The 19,548-nt window shown below is 36.1% G+C and overlaps 1 protein-coding gene across 6 annotated transcripts in view; it reads left to right on the top strand.

The window, feature by feature from the left end:
* The window catches only part of LOC121323828 (testican-1-like), a 186,761-nt gene extending 167,515 nt beyond the window's left edge, over nt 1-19,246 (top strand). For 4 of the 6 annotated variants that reach the window (XM_041265088.1, XM_041265086.1, XM_041265090.1 and 1 more), the window contains 5 exons: nt 11,353-11,472; nt 12,953-13,174; nt 13,682-13,744; nt 14,574-14,711; nt 15,061-19,246. In XM_041265088.1, coding sequence (XP_041121022.1) covers nt 11,353-11,472; nt 12,953-13,174; nt 13,682-13,744; nt 14,574-14,711; nt 15,061-15,251 — 734 coding nt within the window. In that variant the 3' untranslated portion in view covers nt 15,252-19,246. The remainder of the gene's footprint in view (nt 1-11,352; nt 11,473-12,952; nt 13,175-13,681; nt 13,745-14,573; nt 14,712-15,060) is intronic. The other 2 variants (XM_041265087.1, XM_041265091.1) reach the window with 1 other exon arrangement.
* The last annotated feature ends 302 nt before the right edge of the window (nt 19,247-19,548 follow it).

Raw genomic sequence — 19,548 nt, 5'->3', positions numbered from 1 at the left:
GCTTACTAAATATTCTCCTTAAAAGACCTGTCAAGGCTAAGTATGAGGATATAGGGTGGGTAAGCATATCTGATGTAAACAGCTAAGACAGATATCAAGAAAATGTTGATGATTAAGCTGATATTCTTTTCAAAAACATCCAATCGTAGATTTTAAGATAAATCTAATAAGAAATATTAATGATTTAGCCTTTATCACAGAATATGTCGTATCACAGAATTAAAAACAGTGCACGCTGCCCATTTTTGCACCTTGTCTATTCAGACCATGCAAAAAAGCACCTTTTGCATGTCATCTCTAGAGCACAAGCCAATTTCTGGGAGAGACATTTCCAGAGATGAGCAGAAGACAGAATACTGTTATTCAGTTCAAGTAGATGTCTAGATCAGCAGAGCCTCAGTGTAGAAACTACATTGATCAGAACTGCACATAGCTTCAGTTTCCTAGTTTTGTTGATGGCAATAAACTTGGAACAGCAAGACAGGATGCTCTGTAATTTATTATAACAGCTACATATTAGTTGCCTTAGGGAAAGAGATGATAGACAGTTTCTTAGAGGTATTGGCAGGACTGAATTACCAGAGTAAACAACACAGCACTATAATACCACTACAGTTTTCTGAGGTGTCGTAAAGCAATTTACCTGCATTGTCATGCCAAAATGACCTAGAATTTACAAACAGTACAGTGAATGGGGTTCTGAGGCTAAGAGAGCAGAATGTTATATCATTTATAGTTATTGCAGAGAGTTAATGGTCTTGGTAAGTACAAGGACATTCTCTGCAGATTACTGCTGGCATATAGTCACCTGGTATGCCTGACAAAATCCTCTGTGGATTTCAATTAGTGAAAAACATAAGATACTTAAATCAGTCTAGTACAATGTACAAAGATTGTCTTAATTTCTCATGCATACAGTTTTTTCACAGTGAGCACATCTTTTTGGGGTTCAAATGTATTATTATTATTATTATTATTATTATTATTATTATTAGTAGTAGTAGTAGTAGTCATAGTAGTAGTTGTCGTCGTCATAGTAGAATTATAGTAGTAGGGATCTTGCAACAGTGCCCCAATTAAGAATACATTTTCCATGTTCCAGTTTTGTTATGTTTATGTAGCAATACACTTTTAGATACGTTTTTGTATTTAATACTGGATGAAATATATTCATATGACATACAGTACATTAAAACATCTTATTTCCCAACATTTGGGAACATTTACCTTTTCTCCAGGAATGCATGATGAGACAAACATGTTTAAGATATTAGTCTGTTTTTTTCAGAAAAAATACCACTTTGGGGAGAAGGGAAAGAATTTAAAGGATTTGTAGCATAGTTTTGAAGGAGTATTTCAAACACTTTAATTCCGAGAAATACAAATAAAGTTGAATGCCTCATCCCCTGCAGGTTTCTGCACTCTTCAAATCCATCCCCTTCAATCTCCCTCTGTCCAGGGCTTGGCTCTTTACTGAGAGATCAAAGCCCATGTAATGCACTGAGGTATCTGCAACGCCTTTACCATCAGCACTTTTGAATAACACGCCTCTGGCCTTTTAAACCCTTATATGTCTATTCAGCCTGCTGGTTGTGATTCATAAACCTCTGCCTCAGCTAACGCGATGAAACTTTCTGCCCCCTGAAACCTGGATCTACACATGAATGTAAATAGTTCAACAGAAGTGTGCCTGTGGGCGCCACAGTCAGCAAGGTATAGAAACGAATGAGAGGGCATACTAAAACTAAACAATGAACCAACACAAATCCCACAATACATTGGGCACCTAAGATAGGTGCTATTTAAAAATATATTTGATGAAATCTAGGTGCATAATAGATTTAAATGTATTGATAAGGAATTATTGTGAAGGATATTAAGTCTAGTCTATTTACAGTACATGATACAGATTTCAGTATATTTACTTACTATAACCCTGTTTACAGAGTAAGTAGTGGGTTCTGAATAATATAATGTTACACGTCCCCACGTGTTGCTACAACTGTTTATATAATGTACCTGTCATTTTTCTTTTCATTCTTGACAATCCTGGCAACTTTTTCACTATAATTTTAAATTATTTTTGAAAGCTCTTTTCAAAATGTCTGCTCTAGTGCACTGGAGTTTGAGATCAGTCCTGTAAATCATTGCAGGAAGACAATGTGGACAATAATCCTTACACTATCAGTGCACTAGTGCAGCCATATCTGTTCATATCTGAAAAGGCAGATTCCCATAGATATGTGGAACCAAATAAGGACTCCACTCTCATTGCTGTTGTGCAGAGATTTCTGCACTTGTCCTTATCCACTGCAGTCCAGAAGTCAGACACTGGGTATCTTGCTTTCAACTGAATATCGTTTTGAAGCTTCCAGCTCAACACAATGCAGATTAAACAATGACCCCGCTTGTTCAGAAATGTCACTTACATCCACATGCATAAACGGATTTTAAGTAAACACTACACAAAATTGCAGTTGCTGAAAATCATGAAATATGTCATTAAATTCCTGCCTAAGTCTAGTCAAGAGATTGCAATATTTACCACAGATCAGGCAAATACAGTAGTCTTTTACTCTTAGATACAAAAATTAATTTTCCCACTCTTTTAAACTCAGTAACTAATCATTAGATTCCAAAACTGCTGATAGGCCTGTATTGTTTACTATGAAGTAACACACACACAAACATATATATACAGTGTGTATATATATATATATATATATATATATATATATATATATATATATATATATATATATATATATATATACACACACACACACACACACAATATACAGTATATATACACACACACACACACACACACACATACACACACAGTACTGTGCAAAAGTTTTAGGCAGGTGTGAAAAAATGCTGTAAAGTAAGAATGCTTTCAAAAATAGACATGTTAATAGTTTATATTTATCAATTAACAAAATGCAAAGTGAGTGAACAGAAGAAAAATCTACAACAAATCAATATTTGGTGCGACCACCCTTTGCCTTCAAAACAGCATCAATTCTTCTAGGTACACTTGCACACAGTTTTTGAAGGAACTCAGCAGGTAGGTTGGCCCAAACATCTTGGAGAACTAACCACAGTTCTTCTGTGGATTTAGGCAGCCTCTTAATGACTTTCGCTGTATGTTTGGGGTCTTTGTCATGCTGCAGAATAAATTTGGGGCCAATCAGATGCCTCCCTGATGGTATTGCATGATGGATAAGTATCTGCCTGTACTTCTCAGCATTGAGGAGACCATTAATTCTGACCAAATCCCCAACTCCATTTGCAGAAATGCAGCCCCAAACTTGCAAGGAACCTCCACCATACTTCATTGTTGCCTGCACACACTCATTCGTGAACCACTCTCCGGCCCTTCAGCGAACAAATTGCCTTCTGCTCCAGTCAAATATTTCAAAATTTGACTCATCAGTCCAGAGCACCTGCTGCCATTTTTCTGCACCCCAGTTCCTGTGTTTTCGTGCATAGTTGAGTCGCTTGGCCTCGTTTCCACGCTTTTTGGCTGCAAGTCTTCCATGAAGGCCACTTCTCACCAGACTTCTCCAGACAGTAGATGAGTGTACCAGGGTCCCACTGTTTTCTGCCAATTCTGAGCTGATGACATTGCAGGACATATTCGGTTGCGAAGGGAAGTAAGCATGATGTGTCTTTCATCTGCTGCAGTAAGTTTCCTTGGCCGACCACTGCGTCTACGGTCCTCAACGTTGCCCGTTTCTTTGTGCTTCTTCAAAAGAGCTTGGACAGCACATCTGGAAACCCCTGTCTGCCTTGAAATTTCTGCCTGGGAGAGACCTTGCTGATGCAATATAACTACCTTGTGTCTTGTTGCTGTGCTCAGTCTTACCATGGTGTATGACTTTTGACAGTAAACTGTCTTCAGCAACCTCACCTTGTTAGCTGAGTTTGGCTGTTCCTCACCCAGTTTTATTCCTCCTACACAGCTGTTTCTGTTTCAGTTAATGATTGTGTTTCAACCTACATACTGAATTGATGATCATTAGCACCTATTTTATGATTGTTTAATCATACACCTGATTATATGCCTACAAAATCCCTGACTTTGTGCAAGTGTACCTAGAAGAATTGATCAGTGACCGGTGGGCTACCAGTAGCGCGTGATTGACGTGTTGGCAACCCGTGCCAGAGGGTGGATAGAGATGGAAGATAGAGCTAAGGGAAGGAGCGAGCTCTGTGATTGCGTGGAAGCCTTATCTCCCTGTGTCCGCTTTACTGTGCTTTACTCCTGCCAAACTCAGATAGAGGGAGTATATGCAGGTCAGGGCCACTATAACACACATGTTCGGACAAATCTTCTTACAAAAGCAGTGCTGGGTTTCTACTCTTCTTGGCTGTACGCCCAGGTCGGATGTTGTGTCAAGCCCCATTAAAATAAAATATAAAATGGGTTTTGCGAGCTGTGTCGACTTTTCCTACAGGTATTTACGATTTTAGGCTACCCTGTTAAATTGCACTGGCAAATATGAATAGCAGTCCAGAATGAGGATGTTTACCTGTCCTCTTTTCAGTTGACCTTGGAAATCTTTCTGGTTCCATTGAATCTACAATGTAAATGAGAATATCCCCCTCAGAACCATCCTTCAGGTACTGGTGGAATGGTGTTACCTCAAATATCACAGAGAAAGCTAGTTTTTGTTTTCTGCATGTAACCTACTGGGGATTAAAAAAATCTGTTATATATATATATATATATAAAAAAGTTATTCATTCAATTATATGTCCCAAGGCAGGCTTATCAGCTGAAAATATGACTGTACTATTTATTTATTTATTCATTTTTAATCCTTCCTTGGGGGTTAAGAGTTTGCAATTGAAATGTGTTATTTATTTTACCTGGAGAATACAGCCATGGGAACATGACAGTATACAGTTCATGTTAGAAAAAAATCAATTCTTTCAGCGTAGTTCAAATCCATAATACCTAAACCCAGTAAAACTGCATTAGGAAATTGAATATTCAGGCATACACACTCAAATACAGAGCACAGTTACCATGCCTATTGAAAGTATTCACCCCCCTTGGACGTTTTCACAGTTTGTTGTGTTACAACCTGAAATCTTGATGCATTTAAGTGGGATTTTTTTCCCTTTGATTTACACGACATTTTCAACACATTCAAGGTGTCAATAAATGTGTGTGTGTGTGGGTTGGGGTGAAAAAACAAATCAATTAAAAATAAAAACCTGAAAAGTCTTCATTAGATAAGTATTCATCCCCTTTGCTATGACACTCCAAAATAAGCTCAGTTGCAACCAATTGTCTTCATTAGTCACACAGTAAGTTAAATAGAGTCCTTCTGTGTGCAATAAAAGTGGTTCATCACATGATTTCAGATTAAAGACACCTGTCTCTGTAAGGTTCCACAATTGGGTAGTGGATTCAAAGCAAAGATACTACCATGAAGACCAAGGAGCTTTCAAAACAACTCTGGGATAAAGTTGTGGAAAGGCACATATCAGGGGAGGGCTATAAAAAGATTTCAAAGGCATTGAATATTCCTTGGAGCACAGTCAAGTCGATCATTAAGAAGTGGAAGGTATACGGCGCCACACAGAACTGCTTAGAGCAGGCCGTCCTCCCAAACTGAGCAGCCAGGTAAGAACAGCATTGGTCAGAGAAGTCACCAAGAGGCCAATAACAACTGTGAAAGACCTACAGTGTTCCATGGCTGACATAGGAGAAACTGTCCATGTGTCACAATAGCTGAGGTACTCCACAAATCTGGTTGTATGGAAGAGTGGCAAGCCATTTCTGAAAAAAAAAAAAATAAATAAATAAAAATAATTCTGCTTGGAATTTGCAAAAAGGCATGTGGGAGACTCTGAAGGGATGTGGTAAACAATTTTGTAGTCCAATGAAACAAAAGTTTAACTATCTGGCATAAATGTAAAGCGTTATGTCTGGTGCAGACCCAACACAAAATTTCACCCAGGTAACACCATCCCTACTGTGTAACATGGTGATGGCAGCATCACTACAGGGATGCTTTTCACCGGTAGGAACTGGGAAGCTTGTCAAGGTAGAGGGAGTAATGGATGGAGCTAAATATAGGTAAATCCTTGAGGAAAACTTCTGTCTGCAAAACACCTAAGACTGGGACGGAGATTCACCTTTCAGCAGGACAATCACCCCAAGCACACAGGCAAACGACACTGGAGTGGCTTAAAAACAAGAAAGTGAATGTCCTAGCGTGGCCCAGTTAAAGCCTGGACTTGAATCCGATTGAGAATCTGTGGCAAAACTTGAAGATTGCTGTCCACCAATGATCCCCATCCAATTTGACAGAGCTTGAACAATTTTGCCAAGGCATGTCATTTTTAAAAAAATGAGTCATTAACTGTTTCACAATAAAAATTCTCTTGCCTCTTCAAAGTGTTGAGTAGGTTCTGTAAATCAAAGGGGAAAAAAAAAATCCAGTTTAAATGCATCAAGATTTCAGGTTATAACACAACAAACTGTGAATACTTACTATTGGCACTGTATATCTAACTGATATTGCTAGTATAATTTCCTGTTTTGTTTTTAATTGCTTTCTAACTATCAAAAATACTAGCCTTGAAGCAAAGCAAGCTGGTGTTACTGGTGTAAAAGCATGTTAAGTCACAGGCAAGGCATGTTATAGATAACTAAACGTGGACAATGCAGAAGAAAAAGCAATAACCTTTTAACCTTTTTCTAAAACTAGTGATATTTGTAATGCAAAATAAACGACAGGGAAACAAACACCATCAAGATTTGATTTTTTTTTTTCTTTATTTGTAATGTGCAGTCATACACATGTATAGAGGACTTTTAAAAGAGCAGATGTTCTCATACAGTCAGCATATTATTTGATAGCTAGGCTAGTAATACTTTTTATTTTTGTATTTATGGTACACAAGAAACATCCAGGAATATGCTATTATCATTACTATTATTATTATTATTAGTAGTATTATGATACTGTTGAAAAAAGTAGGAATGTGGTACATTTATTTAGGCATGTGTTCTATATTTGTCTTACTTTAAATATTTCTCTTATTAATTTGTTAAATATGTACACCGCTTTGAGGTGTGTCTGACACTTTGTAAAACCATGATCTTGCTCTTGTAGATAGGGGATGGCCGAGTTAAAAACAAAACATTTGCATTTGATTTTGGGGGAGTAGTACCAGACTGCAGAATAAGGAGAGCTTTGGAGTCTTGGCAGTTGTCTATCTAATGTATGCGTGAACAAGTTTGCCTTTCGTTGGTTAACCTTAAACACATTAGATAAACAATTTACTCCCGGTCTGTTCTTTTGCTGCCTGGCAGCCTAAGAGCAATCCTGCCGCATAGCAGTGTATTATGCATCCACGCAGTTATGGGGCAAGCATGTCCTGAAGTACACATTTAAAACTATCAATTTAAACAGATGTACACCTCTGAGTATGCTTTTCAAAAAGGCAACAGCCAGTTTCCAATTGGCAGCAAGTGGACAGGTGACTGATCAATGGACAACCGCCTGACATTGTAAAAAACCAAAACAAGCACTGTTGGTGGGTATATTTTGCAAGGTTCTATAATATTTATGCAAGGGAAAGTATATATATATATATATATATATATATATATATATATATATATATATGAATTCTGTAACTCAAGGTTCGTTGCCCCTTTAATTCAGGACCCTGAAATTGATTTTTCAAGAGCTTATGCACACTTTTAATAAACAGAAATAAACAAAACAAACACCTAGCTCTTTCATGAGCTTTAACTACTACACACTACACGTTAACCTCACTAACACAGGACAGCTAAGCTGTTTATCTATAACACACTCAGACAAAACAGAACACACAAAAAAGGCTTTTTCACACTACCTTTTTGTTTCGGTCAGAATCACCATCAACCGGGTTCCTCACACACCAGCAGCCCAGAACAGACTGGTTGCTTTCTTTAAATACCCTGCACCTGGCTCTAATTTACAATGATAGCCAGGTGCAGGGGATAAGTAACAATTAAACAATTACCAATTAACAAATCACCAGAACTAACTTTAAACAAAACATATGTTTCCACCTGTTTTAGACAGGGAGGAATCTATCCCTCTCGCTGCTACTTTACATGCAATTACCAACTCAACAGAACTAACTTTAAAAAAAAAAAGTATGTTTCCACCTATTTTAGACAGGGAGGAGTATGTCCCTCTCCCTGCTACACACTATGTAGCTATATATATTATTATATATATTATATAATATATATATATATATATATATATATATATATATATATATATATATATATACGCACACACATAGATAGATAGATAGATTGATAGATAGATAGATATACAGTGCCTATAGAATGACCCCAAACAGCCAAAGCCACACTGGAGTGGCACAAAAACAAAAAGATCAATGTCCTTGAGTGGCCCAATCAAAGCATTGCGGTGTCCAAATGTGCAAAGCTGGTAGAGACTTATCCAAATAGACTCATGGCTGTAATTGCTGCCAAAGGTGTCTCTACCAAATATTGACTCAAGGGGTTGAATACTTATGCAATCAATTATTTTCTGTTTTGTATTTGTAATTAAATTAGAACAATTTGTAGATTATATTTTTCAACATTATAGACACTTTTTGTGTTGATCAGTGGCAAAATCTCCTAATCTCTAATGGTCATTTTGCACCTGTCATGTATTACATTATAATTTCTTTGAAGATAAAGTTGCTCCCCATGTGATTCTTCTTTTTTTTTTTTTAATAAATAAATAAATTCTGCAAGTCTATATGTTTCTTGTATGTTGCTATATTCTGACTGTACTAGCTTATATGACTTATTTTATAAATAACAATATCCTTGGTTTGGATTATGAGTGCTAATGTTGTAATAAGTACAGTACAGCAGCTCCTTTATTAATACAAATCTGTTTTTGTTTTAATTGTTATTATGTACAATTTTATACATGTCTCATACTTTCATTAACATGTGACAGTGAATGTGTAAACATAGTTCAATTTCATACATTCACTAAACTGGCAGTGATCGTGTAGAATCACTAGGGATTCTATACAATCATTGGATTTCACACTTTCACTGTAATATTACACCCACTGTTTTGCTGGTTTTTTGAACCTCACCCAGTTCAATAGTGAGCAGGGCAGTCTATCTGATGGCTTCTGTAAACCTTTGAAATACATTTGCTGACATTTTTCATTTTTACTACCAAGTGACAAATGTATTTTTATTCATCTATCTAATCAAATACTGGAGTCACTTTGGAAAAATAAATTAATTAATACATAATAATAATAATAATAATAATAATAATAATAATAATAATAATAATAATAATAATCTATTAACCAAGTATTAAACCTTGGTATAACTAATATTACCTTGGAACGTAATGAGGTTAGGTCCAAATCCAAATATCCAAATGTCTTGGTGAACTTGATAAATTAATTTTTTTAAATTATTCGTTTTAAATTATTATTATTATTATTATTATTATTATTATTATTATTATTATTATTATTATTATTATTAAATATATTAAATTAGATATATGTTTAAACAAACTTTTCCACACATTGTACATCTTATACTGTATACACAAGGTGATTTGTGAAATAACTACAGTGCTCCATGAACATTAAAATTGTAAGTGCTTTATAATTCTGAATAATAGTTTCAGCACGGAAGAGCTGATGCTTGCATACCTTGCCATTAACCTCGGTATTTTAATCTTGATGGTTACTGGGGTAGTAATGGTGGACACAGCTGTGTTAAGATCACAATATGTCTTCAATCTGCAATAAATATCAGGGTTAGAGATCTAAAATGAGTTTGGGGGGTTTCCTGGGTTTTTGTCCACATAAATGTATATTTGAGTTTTTTTTTTCTTATATTTGATGCTAAAATAGTTTTACCTATAGCATAATAACACTTCAATTCTTTGAAATGCTAGAAGGGTTGGAAAATCTTTGGTTACATTTAATACAAATCTGTCTGCAGACTACAAAACACTGTTGTCCTTATGTTCTTTGTCCCTCAACGTTATGAACTACTAATTTCTAAACCAATCATACCAGGGATATTAAGAAACAGCTGGCAGTTCCCAGGTTAGGGTATGGTTAATATGTTGGGCAGATGCTTGTATATACAGCCTGTTCCCAAATGCAAAAGCATCCAATTGTACAGTGAGAACAACTTCTGTTTTGTTAGATTAAACAATTAAACTATGTTTAACATTGAACATAATGTTACAGTATCATATATGCTTTTTCAAGCTCAAGTGCTGAATATGATGTGCCTAGTTTTTATTACTACTATATTTCATAGATGATATATTGGTAACATGCACATATGAATTTATTAAGATTAGTCTCTCTTTAGTGCTATTTTGAACCTGCATCTTTCTTGCATCATCTTCTAATGAAATGTGCGGTGAGAGAAGATTCAGCATCTAGAGTAGTGTGACTTAAAAAAGACTATTACTGAAAAAATCTATTCTGTGTACTATTTACATTTGAGTGTATATTTCACCCTTTTGGTACCCCATAGATACATATATTGATTCCTGTGAGGTAGGATACACCCTGCCCCTGTGCGTATTTTGTGTTTTGTTTTGGGTTATTGTTCTTTAAAATGTATGTGTGCCTGGATATTTTACGTCAGCAGGGAAGGATTAATTGCCTTCCCGGCTATATCAATTCATGGGTAGAATGTGTCTCGGCTCAATGAATGATTAACAATCAATTGAGCCCAGGCACAGCTGCATAAATGAGACAGGGATCTCTCACTTGAGGTTGGGTTTTGTTCAGAGGAGGAACGGTAGAAATAAACAAAGGGAATAACAATTGCTATTCGTGCTGGCTTCACACCAGCACAAGAAGTGTTCACTGTGTTTGTCTGTTTGTTTTGGCCATCAAGCCTTTTTGGTTTCTGAAGTGTTTTGTTTTGTGTTTTTTTGTTTAAATCTTTTATTTTATGAAATAAATGCACAGCAGCACTTCATACTTCATTCATTGTTCGTTATAATTAAAACAAACATTGAGCAGCACCTCGATTGTGTACACTACCAACTGTATTTCTTTTCACATAAAAATACTAAAACCTAGTAATGCACATTCTGTCCCTCTTCTGCAGTTTAACCGATCCACAACCTGATACAGACTGGTTGACAATAACAAAAGGGAATCGGAAAACCTTCCCTTTTAAAAATCTGAAATTCTTGCATGACTAGTGTAGATGATATCGACTAATTTCCCGCTCTATCAATTTCCTGTGACAGTGGCTCCTACTTCTAGTTAATTGCTTGTTTGCTTGTCTTCTAGCTTGCAATGACCGGGAGCTGAGGAACTTGGCCTCCAGGCTGAAGGACTGGTTTGGGGCTCTCCATCAAGATGCCAATAGAGATGTGAAACCCACAGCAAGCTCAGATTCAGCAACAGGTCGTGAGTACTTCTGCAATATACACACATCCTTTATGTAATATATAAAAGCTGCATATCCCTGTTAGATGGCCCATGGTGCCCAATACTATTTTATCTGTATATACACAGACATGTTATCAATTTTCTGGATAAGGGCTAAACCACTTGAAGAAACACCTTTCAGTCTGTTCTGATCTATTTTAATGTTTTGTTTTTTTTCTTTAATCTGTAAAGCAAATTCAGGTTATTGTAAGCTATGGATTTGGGGGTAGCTTAATAACATTGCATTTTAATAACATTGAACAGGGGATCGAGCTTTCACAAGACAGAATGATTACTGCATTGCACATTTAAAATACAAAAGGATAAAGTGGTATTTTTGCTTGCAGTTTGCCATGGTATAATCAGACCAGCTTATTTTAAACATATGATGTGATTTTGTTTTCTCTCATAGATATAAGTGAGTCACTGGTACCACTGTCATTGTTCAAATGTGTTCCTCCTGACATACATAACCTTATGAAAGAACTATAATCTCAAACTGCTTAGAGAACACTATCTGACAGTTTGGACAGGCATGCAGGTCATCACTGTTAGAAGAAGCTCTACCCTGTTAATTTTTAGAACCATATGGCAAAAGATGACACCACAGTGCAGAACTGTGTGAGCTGAACCAAGTTATTAGGACTCTTAACACTGTAATCCAGCAACCTTCAAACAACGTTATTTAGACTACACTTTTGGCAGACTAATTTATTTAATCTAGCAGGCCTTTAATGGAGGATAATTACCAGAAATGCTGCAACATTGTACAATTGATTTTCTGAATGAAATAAAAAAACGCGACTACTTACAAACACTTACATGTCCGAGCTGTGTACTTATTGGTTGCTTTTTTTCCTTCCCAAAAATTGCATTTGACGATTTGGAGTAGAGCTTTGAAAAGAAAGTTTTTGCCATGAAGTCTTTGTAAAGAGTGAATAAAATACATCTTTTCTGACTTTTTGTTCCACATTTGCTATGCATTAGAATCCTAAAGGCAGTATGGCACACTGGGAAATTAAGACTAATACCACTTGAAACTGCAGGCTGATACTGCTGTATATTATTTGTTAAATATTGCACTCTGAAGCCTTTTAAGACACTAAAAAGGCTATTCCTTCATACAATGCTACTTCGAAGAATACTCTTGCTATTAACAACTGTACCAAACACTTAAGTAACACTTGGGGGTTATTTTAGTGTTTTTTATTTATACCCAAATGAGAGGTACCAATAGGTACCGTCTGTGAGTCTAGGTATTAGTTATTGTAAGGTGTTGTAGGTATTATAACACACTGCAAAAGTGTCAGTTCCATTTTACATGACTACATATGGCACTTCATTCAGGTTGAACTTGCCCAAAACTATCAGCAGGTTGAAGCTACAATTGTAAAGGTACAATTATACCCTCCCCACAGTATTCTCATGTCATTACACCCATCATCGGTTTCTTTTCCAGGGTTTGACACCAGCATCCTCCCCATTTGCAAGGACTCACTGGGTTGGATGTTCAACAAGCTGGACATGAACTACGACCTTCTGCTTGACCAGAGCGAGTTGAGTGGCATTTACCTGGACAAGTACGAGCAATGCATGAAGCCTCTATTCAACTCCTGTGACTCCTACAAGGATGGGAAGCTGTCCAACAATGAGTGGTGCTATTGCTTCCAGAAGCCAGATGGTAAAGGACCCTATTTTTAAAAAAATGAACCTCTTTGCAAAATCCTGACAAAACAGCTTGTGTTGCAGACCACAGAGTGAGACTTATGGCTTGACCCTAGTTTCTTTTTGGCACTGAATATTCTAATGTGCACATTTAAAATACAAAAGCACATTGGTTACAGTAGATGTCAGTGATAAAATTTTAATCATTGAAATGTCATCATCAAATTAATTTAATTTAGTTTTTCAACCTACCCCCCCAAAAAACGGGAAAAAAACAACTTTCTAGCAAACTTGGAACACCAAAATTGAGAAGTTGCGCAGCAGTGAAAACCAGTGTCCAGCTCTATTAAACCCAGTCCACTCACCTGAGCTATAAGAACAGTGAGGGTCACCAGTGGAAATGTACCTCCATATTCCATGCAAAATAACAGGCCTTGTCTGCTTTGAAGGAGAATCGCAGGCCACTCGCTTGCTACAAAATGTCCTTTGGGAAATAACGCTGTCTGCTTCAATTCCTTTCCAGGACTCCCATGTCAGAATGAAATTAGCAGGATTCAGAACCAGAGCAGACGGACGACTCTTGTAGGTGAGTACTGCTGGGTAATTAGTTCATGTCAAAAAGGCGGGTTTGATGGATGAAGACCCAATGGCATGCTTTTTGCTTTCCAGATATAAAAGTTTGATTGTGGTAGCATTATTTCATTACTTTAACACGATAACATTTTGTCGGCAGTGAGCTAAAACAGGTCAGGTTTAAAAACATTTTTCCCTCCAATCATTCTGGAAAATGTTGCTCCATAAAGGAGAAATTGCAAAGCTTCATGTTAGGGAGTATTTTTTTTTCTTCCATTTTCCATTTCTTGGAAATGCTCATCCATTTCTTTTTTTACTCAGAAGAATATATTTAGCTTGTTCCCTAGCAGAATACAGTTTATGTAAAACTTCAGTGCTTGGATTCAATTTGGGGTTTAATTAAGTCATAAACCATCCAGTAAAATAATGCACAGGAATTTAGAGAGCATGGCTAGTAATCTACTAATTAACAATCACATTGGATTTGCTGAAGGCATCCTCAGATTGATCCTCAAGATTTGTTTCTCCTACCTGTTAGTGAGTTAAAATCATGTATTAGTTTGAGAAAATATTGTGCATTTGAGTATATACAAAAGGGTGTGCTTTAGTGTTCTACCAAAAATCATGAAATTTATATCACATGGTTTAGATTCATGGCATAGATGCATGCCATGTTTAATTGGGATTATTTTTTTTTTATCACATTTTTTATAAATGAATGTATTGTTTGTTTGTCTGTTTGTTTGCTTAAGTTTGCCTAAACAAAACCTAAACAAAAAATACACACTGTCATATTAATTTGGAATTAGAACATTAAAGATATTACTTTGCATTGTATGTAGGTGTTTTCATCCCAAGATGCAACGAGGAAGGGTATTACAAGTCCACCCAGTGCCATGGTAGCACTGGGCAGTGCTGGTGTGTGGATAAATATGGCAATGAGATTGCAGGATCCAGGAAACATGGAAATCCCACTTGTGGTAAGTAGAAAGGAACTCATATACTGTACAGTGAGCACTGGAGATCTAATCAGAAAATATGTAGCAAAAATAAATAAAGTGAAGGCAAAAACTCCTACATTTGAAGATCAACTCTAGATATAAAAAAGAGGTCTAGGAAAAATAATTACTCAAAACTGACATACTGCCACTACAGTCTAGGAAAAAATAGGTAAACACAACACAGCAGTTACCGCTTATAGTCTTTGGTATGTCCCAATGTAATATAGCTTTTTGTAAAAACTTTTTGAGGTCAATAAGCACACTGGAGTGCTGCTCCATAGCTTCAGCCCTTGTCTTCATTGTTGCTGCTGATCTTTATTGTCTGTAGAGGAGGACCAGGAGACCTCTGGTGATTTTGGGAGCGGCGGTGCAGTGGTTCTACTGGACGACCAGGAAGAAGATCAGGAGCAGGCTGAGCAGCAGAAGGAGCATAAGGTCAGAGTTCACCCGAGAGGCACTATCGAAGATGACGAGGATGAGGAGGATGACAAGGACGATGAGGTCGGATACGTGTGGTAGTTTTCCGATGGCTTGAAAGGGACTCTCATTGATTGCGCAGATTATAAGCCATTCCACCTCTTCTCCTTTCTCATACAATGAACAAAAACTGAAACACCAAGTAGATTTTAAAAACATCCCCTATCCCTATTCATTCAACGGCTCATAACTCTAGCAGTGTCTGGTGTATTCTTTACATTGGTTCTTAGGTTTCCACCGCAACCCCTAAATCCATTGGTCTCAGAAGCAGGATTTTATTTCTCACTTCACAAAACACACATTGTCAGCCATAGGGCACTGAAGGAGTTCACAGTGTTCAGAGCTGATAGGTTTTGAAAGCAGACATGATGAAGTTTACCGGCCAGATATATCTGGAGATAAATTCTGATATTACTGTAACGTGACCTCTAAGGTGTGAGTAGTCTTTAAAGAAGTGAGGCATGACAATTGACATTATCTTGTACAGAAAGAAGAGGCCTGTTGGGTTCATAATGACGCCATGCCCAGGTTAGCAACTTGAGACCACCAGATACTGTTTTTAATGCGTTTAATTTGGGGTTAACTGTGCCCTTCATTTAGTTGAAATACTATGAAGTTTCCTATAGAGGAATCAACTCACAGAGATCACATCTACATACTAATTGAAGGTAGTCTACATAAACAGTTTAGATTTAAAGATTGCTGTAAATGTTGCACAAACCTAGTGATATAACTCAATGAACAGGCATACAGGAGGTACTGCAGACCTAGCACACAGCTTTGACATGCCATGTGTGTTTAAATACTATTACTGTACCTACTTGCTAGCAGTGAACACAGACAAAAGTTTAATGTGGTGTTGGTTGTCTTTTTTTTTTGCCTAACTTTGAAAATTAGATAGAAAAGAGGGTAATTAATTAATCAGTACACTCAGTTCCTCTGGGAAACAAATCTTATATACCAAAACAAAATACACAGCCAGTGAATGAAAGGGGCTTGTTGTCAACTAGAACAAATATATAGGCTAGTCCATGATTTTTTTTTTTTTAAAGCAATGTTGAATAATATCAATCGAAACAGGGGAAACATAACTGATAAGACATTGGATTGGTGTAATATTCAATTTAAGACAATTGAAATAAAACTGGATTGCCCTGCCTTACCAAACTTTCCTGATATTAAGGTAGGCTAGTCCAAATATACATCCCTGACAAAATATCTCCTCTAGTAAATTCTTGAAAGGGGCATGCATTGGGTGTAATATACCATGTACGTTCTTAGATATATAGTTTGCGCATGTGATTTGATTTAACATTAGGAACATCACTGCTAACAAGAGAATCTAATGCTCAAGAACATACAAGCAAGATATTATAATTCATATATCGCAGAATAATAAAAAAAAAAAAAAAAACCCTTTCAACTGTACATCACTATTTAACATGGATAGATATTACCTTCCTTTTAATGTACTTCATAGAAATCCAGAAATGAATGTATGTATCAGAGTGTGCCCCAACCTGTAACCCTGTATGGCGGTAAGCTGTGACCCTCCAGTTGTAAAGAAAGAAGACAGTGGAGAGGACAAGGTGGAAATGGTTAGACCAGGTTAGGTGTCTTCCCAATGCGTTATTGTCAATTACTGATGCATCAATTGCTGTCTTGCATTATTTAAATCACCACTTCACTAAACCACAGTTCAGGTCAATACAATGCTAATCTAAAGCAGTTTGCTCAAGTCCATTTAATCACACACTGTATACTATTATATTTTCATGTTTTATAGGTGTTTGAATTCTATGGTCAAGATCTTGTTTAGAACTGTTGTTCAAAATAGAGGGTTTAACAACTTCAAGCAACATGCATTCTTACCCCCTATACTTTTGGGTCAGAATAGTTGGGGAATCTCTTAGTTTTAACAGTTTTGTACAAATTGTGTTTGTCCTCTATTGTGGTACATTGCCTTGTATATTGGGGCACTAATAATGCCCAAATAGTGATGTGTCTTATGTATTTAAAGGCAAAAAAAAACAGGAAATGTGGCATTCACCAAATCATAATCATTTTGTCCTTCACGGGGAATGTTAAGTGTGCAGATCTTTACAAGATTGTCAAATGAAATACAAGCAAAACACATTTGAAATATTTGAAATAGCAAGACTTGGTAAGTTTTCTTTTTATTTAGACAATTAAATGTATGTTGTTTAAAAACATGCCAATACACACACAATATGCAAACAATGATTATTTAGAGCAGCTACATAATTTTATAAAATGAGGTTATTCTGTTAAAAAGTAAGGACACTGCACTTGCCTGCCCTATAGATAAAAAGAAAGCATTATTTTCCAGTGCCACCTATTCAAAACCATTGCACAGCTGTAAATATGTCAAAAAAACTACAACGGCAATCCTGCTATGAGCCATTATAAAGTCATATTGGTTTACTATTCCACAACAGGTTCCATTGGCAAAGTAATATATATATATATATATATATATATATATATATATATATATATATATATATATATACACACACACACACACACACACTATAGTGCTGTCAAAATAATCACATTTCCTCTAGTTTAAAAGTTTTGATCACTTTTTGAACTCCCGTGTACAGTCTGGGGTCCCACATTTGCAGTGTGTTAGTTGAAATCACAGTGACAGTGACTAGACAGGGATTTTAAACAAACAATTGTGCTGAAGGAAAGCAGTTCTGCCTCTGCACTAGTTTCCCCTGTTCTCTTGTCAAACATCTGCAAAGGTTATGCTTAACCATCTGTATATGTCCCCAGAAGACTCTTCCTGGTCTTAATCTTTCCCTAGCACTGCAGAAAGAAAATCAGATTTCTTTCACTTAAATTCAATTATGATGGATTTTGCCCAGCTTCAGCTTCTATTGCATTGCTTTGTTTTTATTTTCTGTTTTGGCTTTTCATTTTATTGTAGTGTAGCAATTTCATTCTTACACATGTAAACTTCACCCAAACGGGGATTGAACTGTGCTGCGGTTCATATGGATGAAAATGAAATGGAATACATTTCCTTCTGCAACTGCATGATCACTCTTCTAATCTACTGATGTCTCACAGTGTAGCCCATTTACTTCTAGCAAATCAAATTAGTTGCATTTATAAATGCATTTATATAATACATCAGAACTCAGTTCCCTGATAACCTGTTAGAGACCTCATAACCAAAACCTGAAATATATACACCACAAGGCGAACAAAGTGTACACTGTACTTTAAAGGAATAAAGGGAATTAAATTGTCCTTGGCAAAAGATACAAAACCTGCTACAAGATATATGCACACATTGACATTGACAGACACCCTAGGAGTTACAGTTCAGTTTGGTGTAATAGGCCATGGCAGATAAAACAGCTTGTGTTTAATCTCTTTGTTAACTGTCTTATGTATGTTAAAAAAAAAAAAAAAAAAAAAAAAAAAAAAACAGTTTATACAGCACCAGGTAAACCATAGTGACAATTCTGACATATTTCTCCTCCAGCTTCATTTGGGATCTAATTTGGCTTTAAAACTTATTGACAGACATGGCTTGAAAAGGGCCCCTCTCTCTGTCACTGCAGCTCTTGATTGCAAAAGGTTTACACATGTTATATAGAAGCATAGCATGTAAGTTTGTCAGTTCTATGTTGTCTTTCTTTTTAAAATGTAATACTATATTACACATTAATAAACTATGTAATGCACAATGACACAAATGGGCATATTTGCAAAGTTTTTATTTTATTCATTTTATATTTTTTACTTGGTAAAGAAAAAAAAAAACTGAATATGCCATATCTGGCTCTGTAGCTGTATTAATTTGCATCAGATGTGTTTAAGTTAGTAGTCTTCAGAGTAGCTAGATCTATTTAGAACTAGAATATTGTGAGTTTTTTTATGTTTTGTTTGTTTGTTTTTCTGCTGGAGTTAAAATGGAATGTTGATGTTTTTGGCTGACCTGATTTCAATGTATCTGTTCCATTTTGTCTGTCTCAATAAATTTAAGTCTGTCCACTAAACTGTTGACATTGTTTTTGTACTGCTGTATATTATGTTTATAATTACATCTTTACAGCATGTATGGGTTAAAAATTGGTTTGTTTTTTGGGGACACAAGATTCGAGTACCACCAACATGGATCATAAAGGAAGCTGTTGCTGACGTTTGTCTCTGGAACGGGTTCCATTGTAACGATATAACATACAAATAACATGCAGAATAGAATGCAGAAATTTGCAGTAACAGTATGTATATATTAATTGTGATCACTGATTTTTTAAAATAAATTGTGGTGCAGTATATGTGAATCTACTGTGTTACC

The sequence above is a fragment of the Polyodon spathula genome, chromosome 12, assembly GCF_017654505.1.
Source record: "Polyodon spathula isolate WHYD16114869_AA chromosome 12, ASM1765450v1, whole genome shotgun sequence".
Lineage (NCBI taxonomy): Eukaryota > Metazoa > Chordata > Actinopteri > Acipenseriformes > Polyodontidae > Polyodon > Polyodon spathula.
This window is presented reverse-complemented; position numbering and strand designations above follow the sequence as displayed.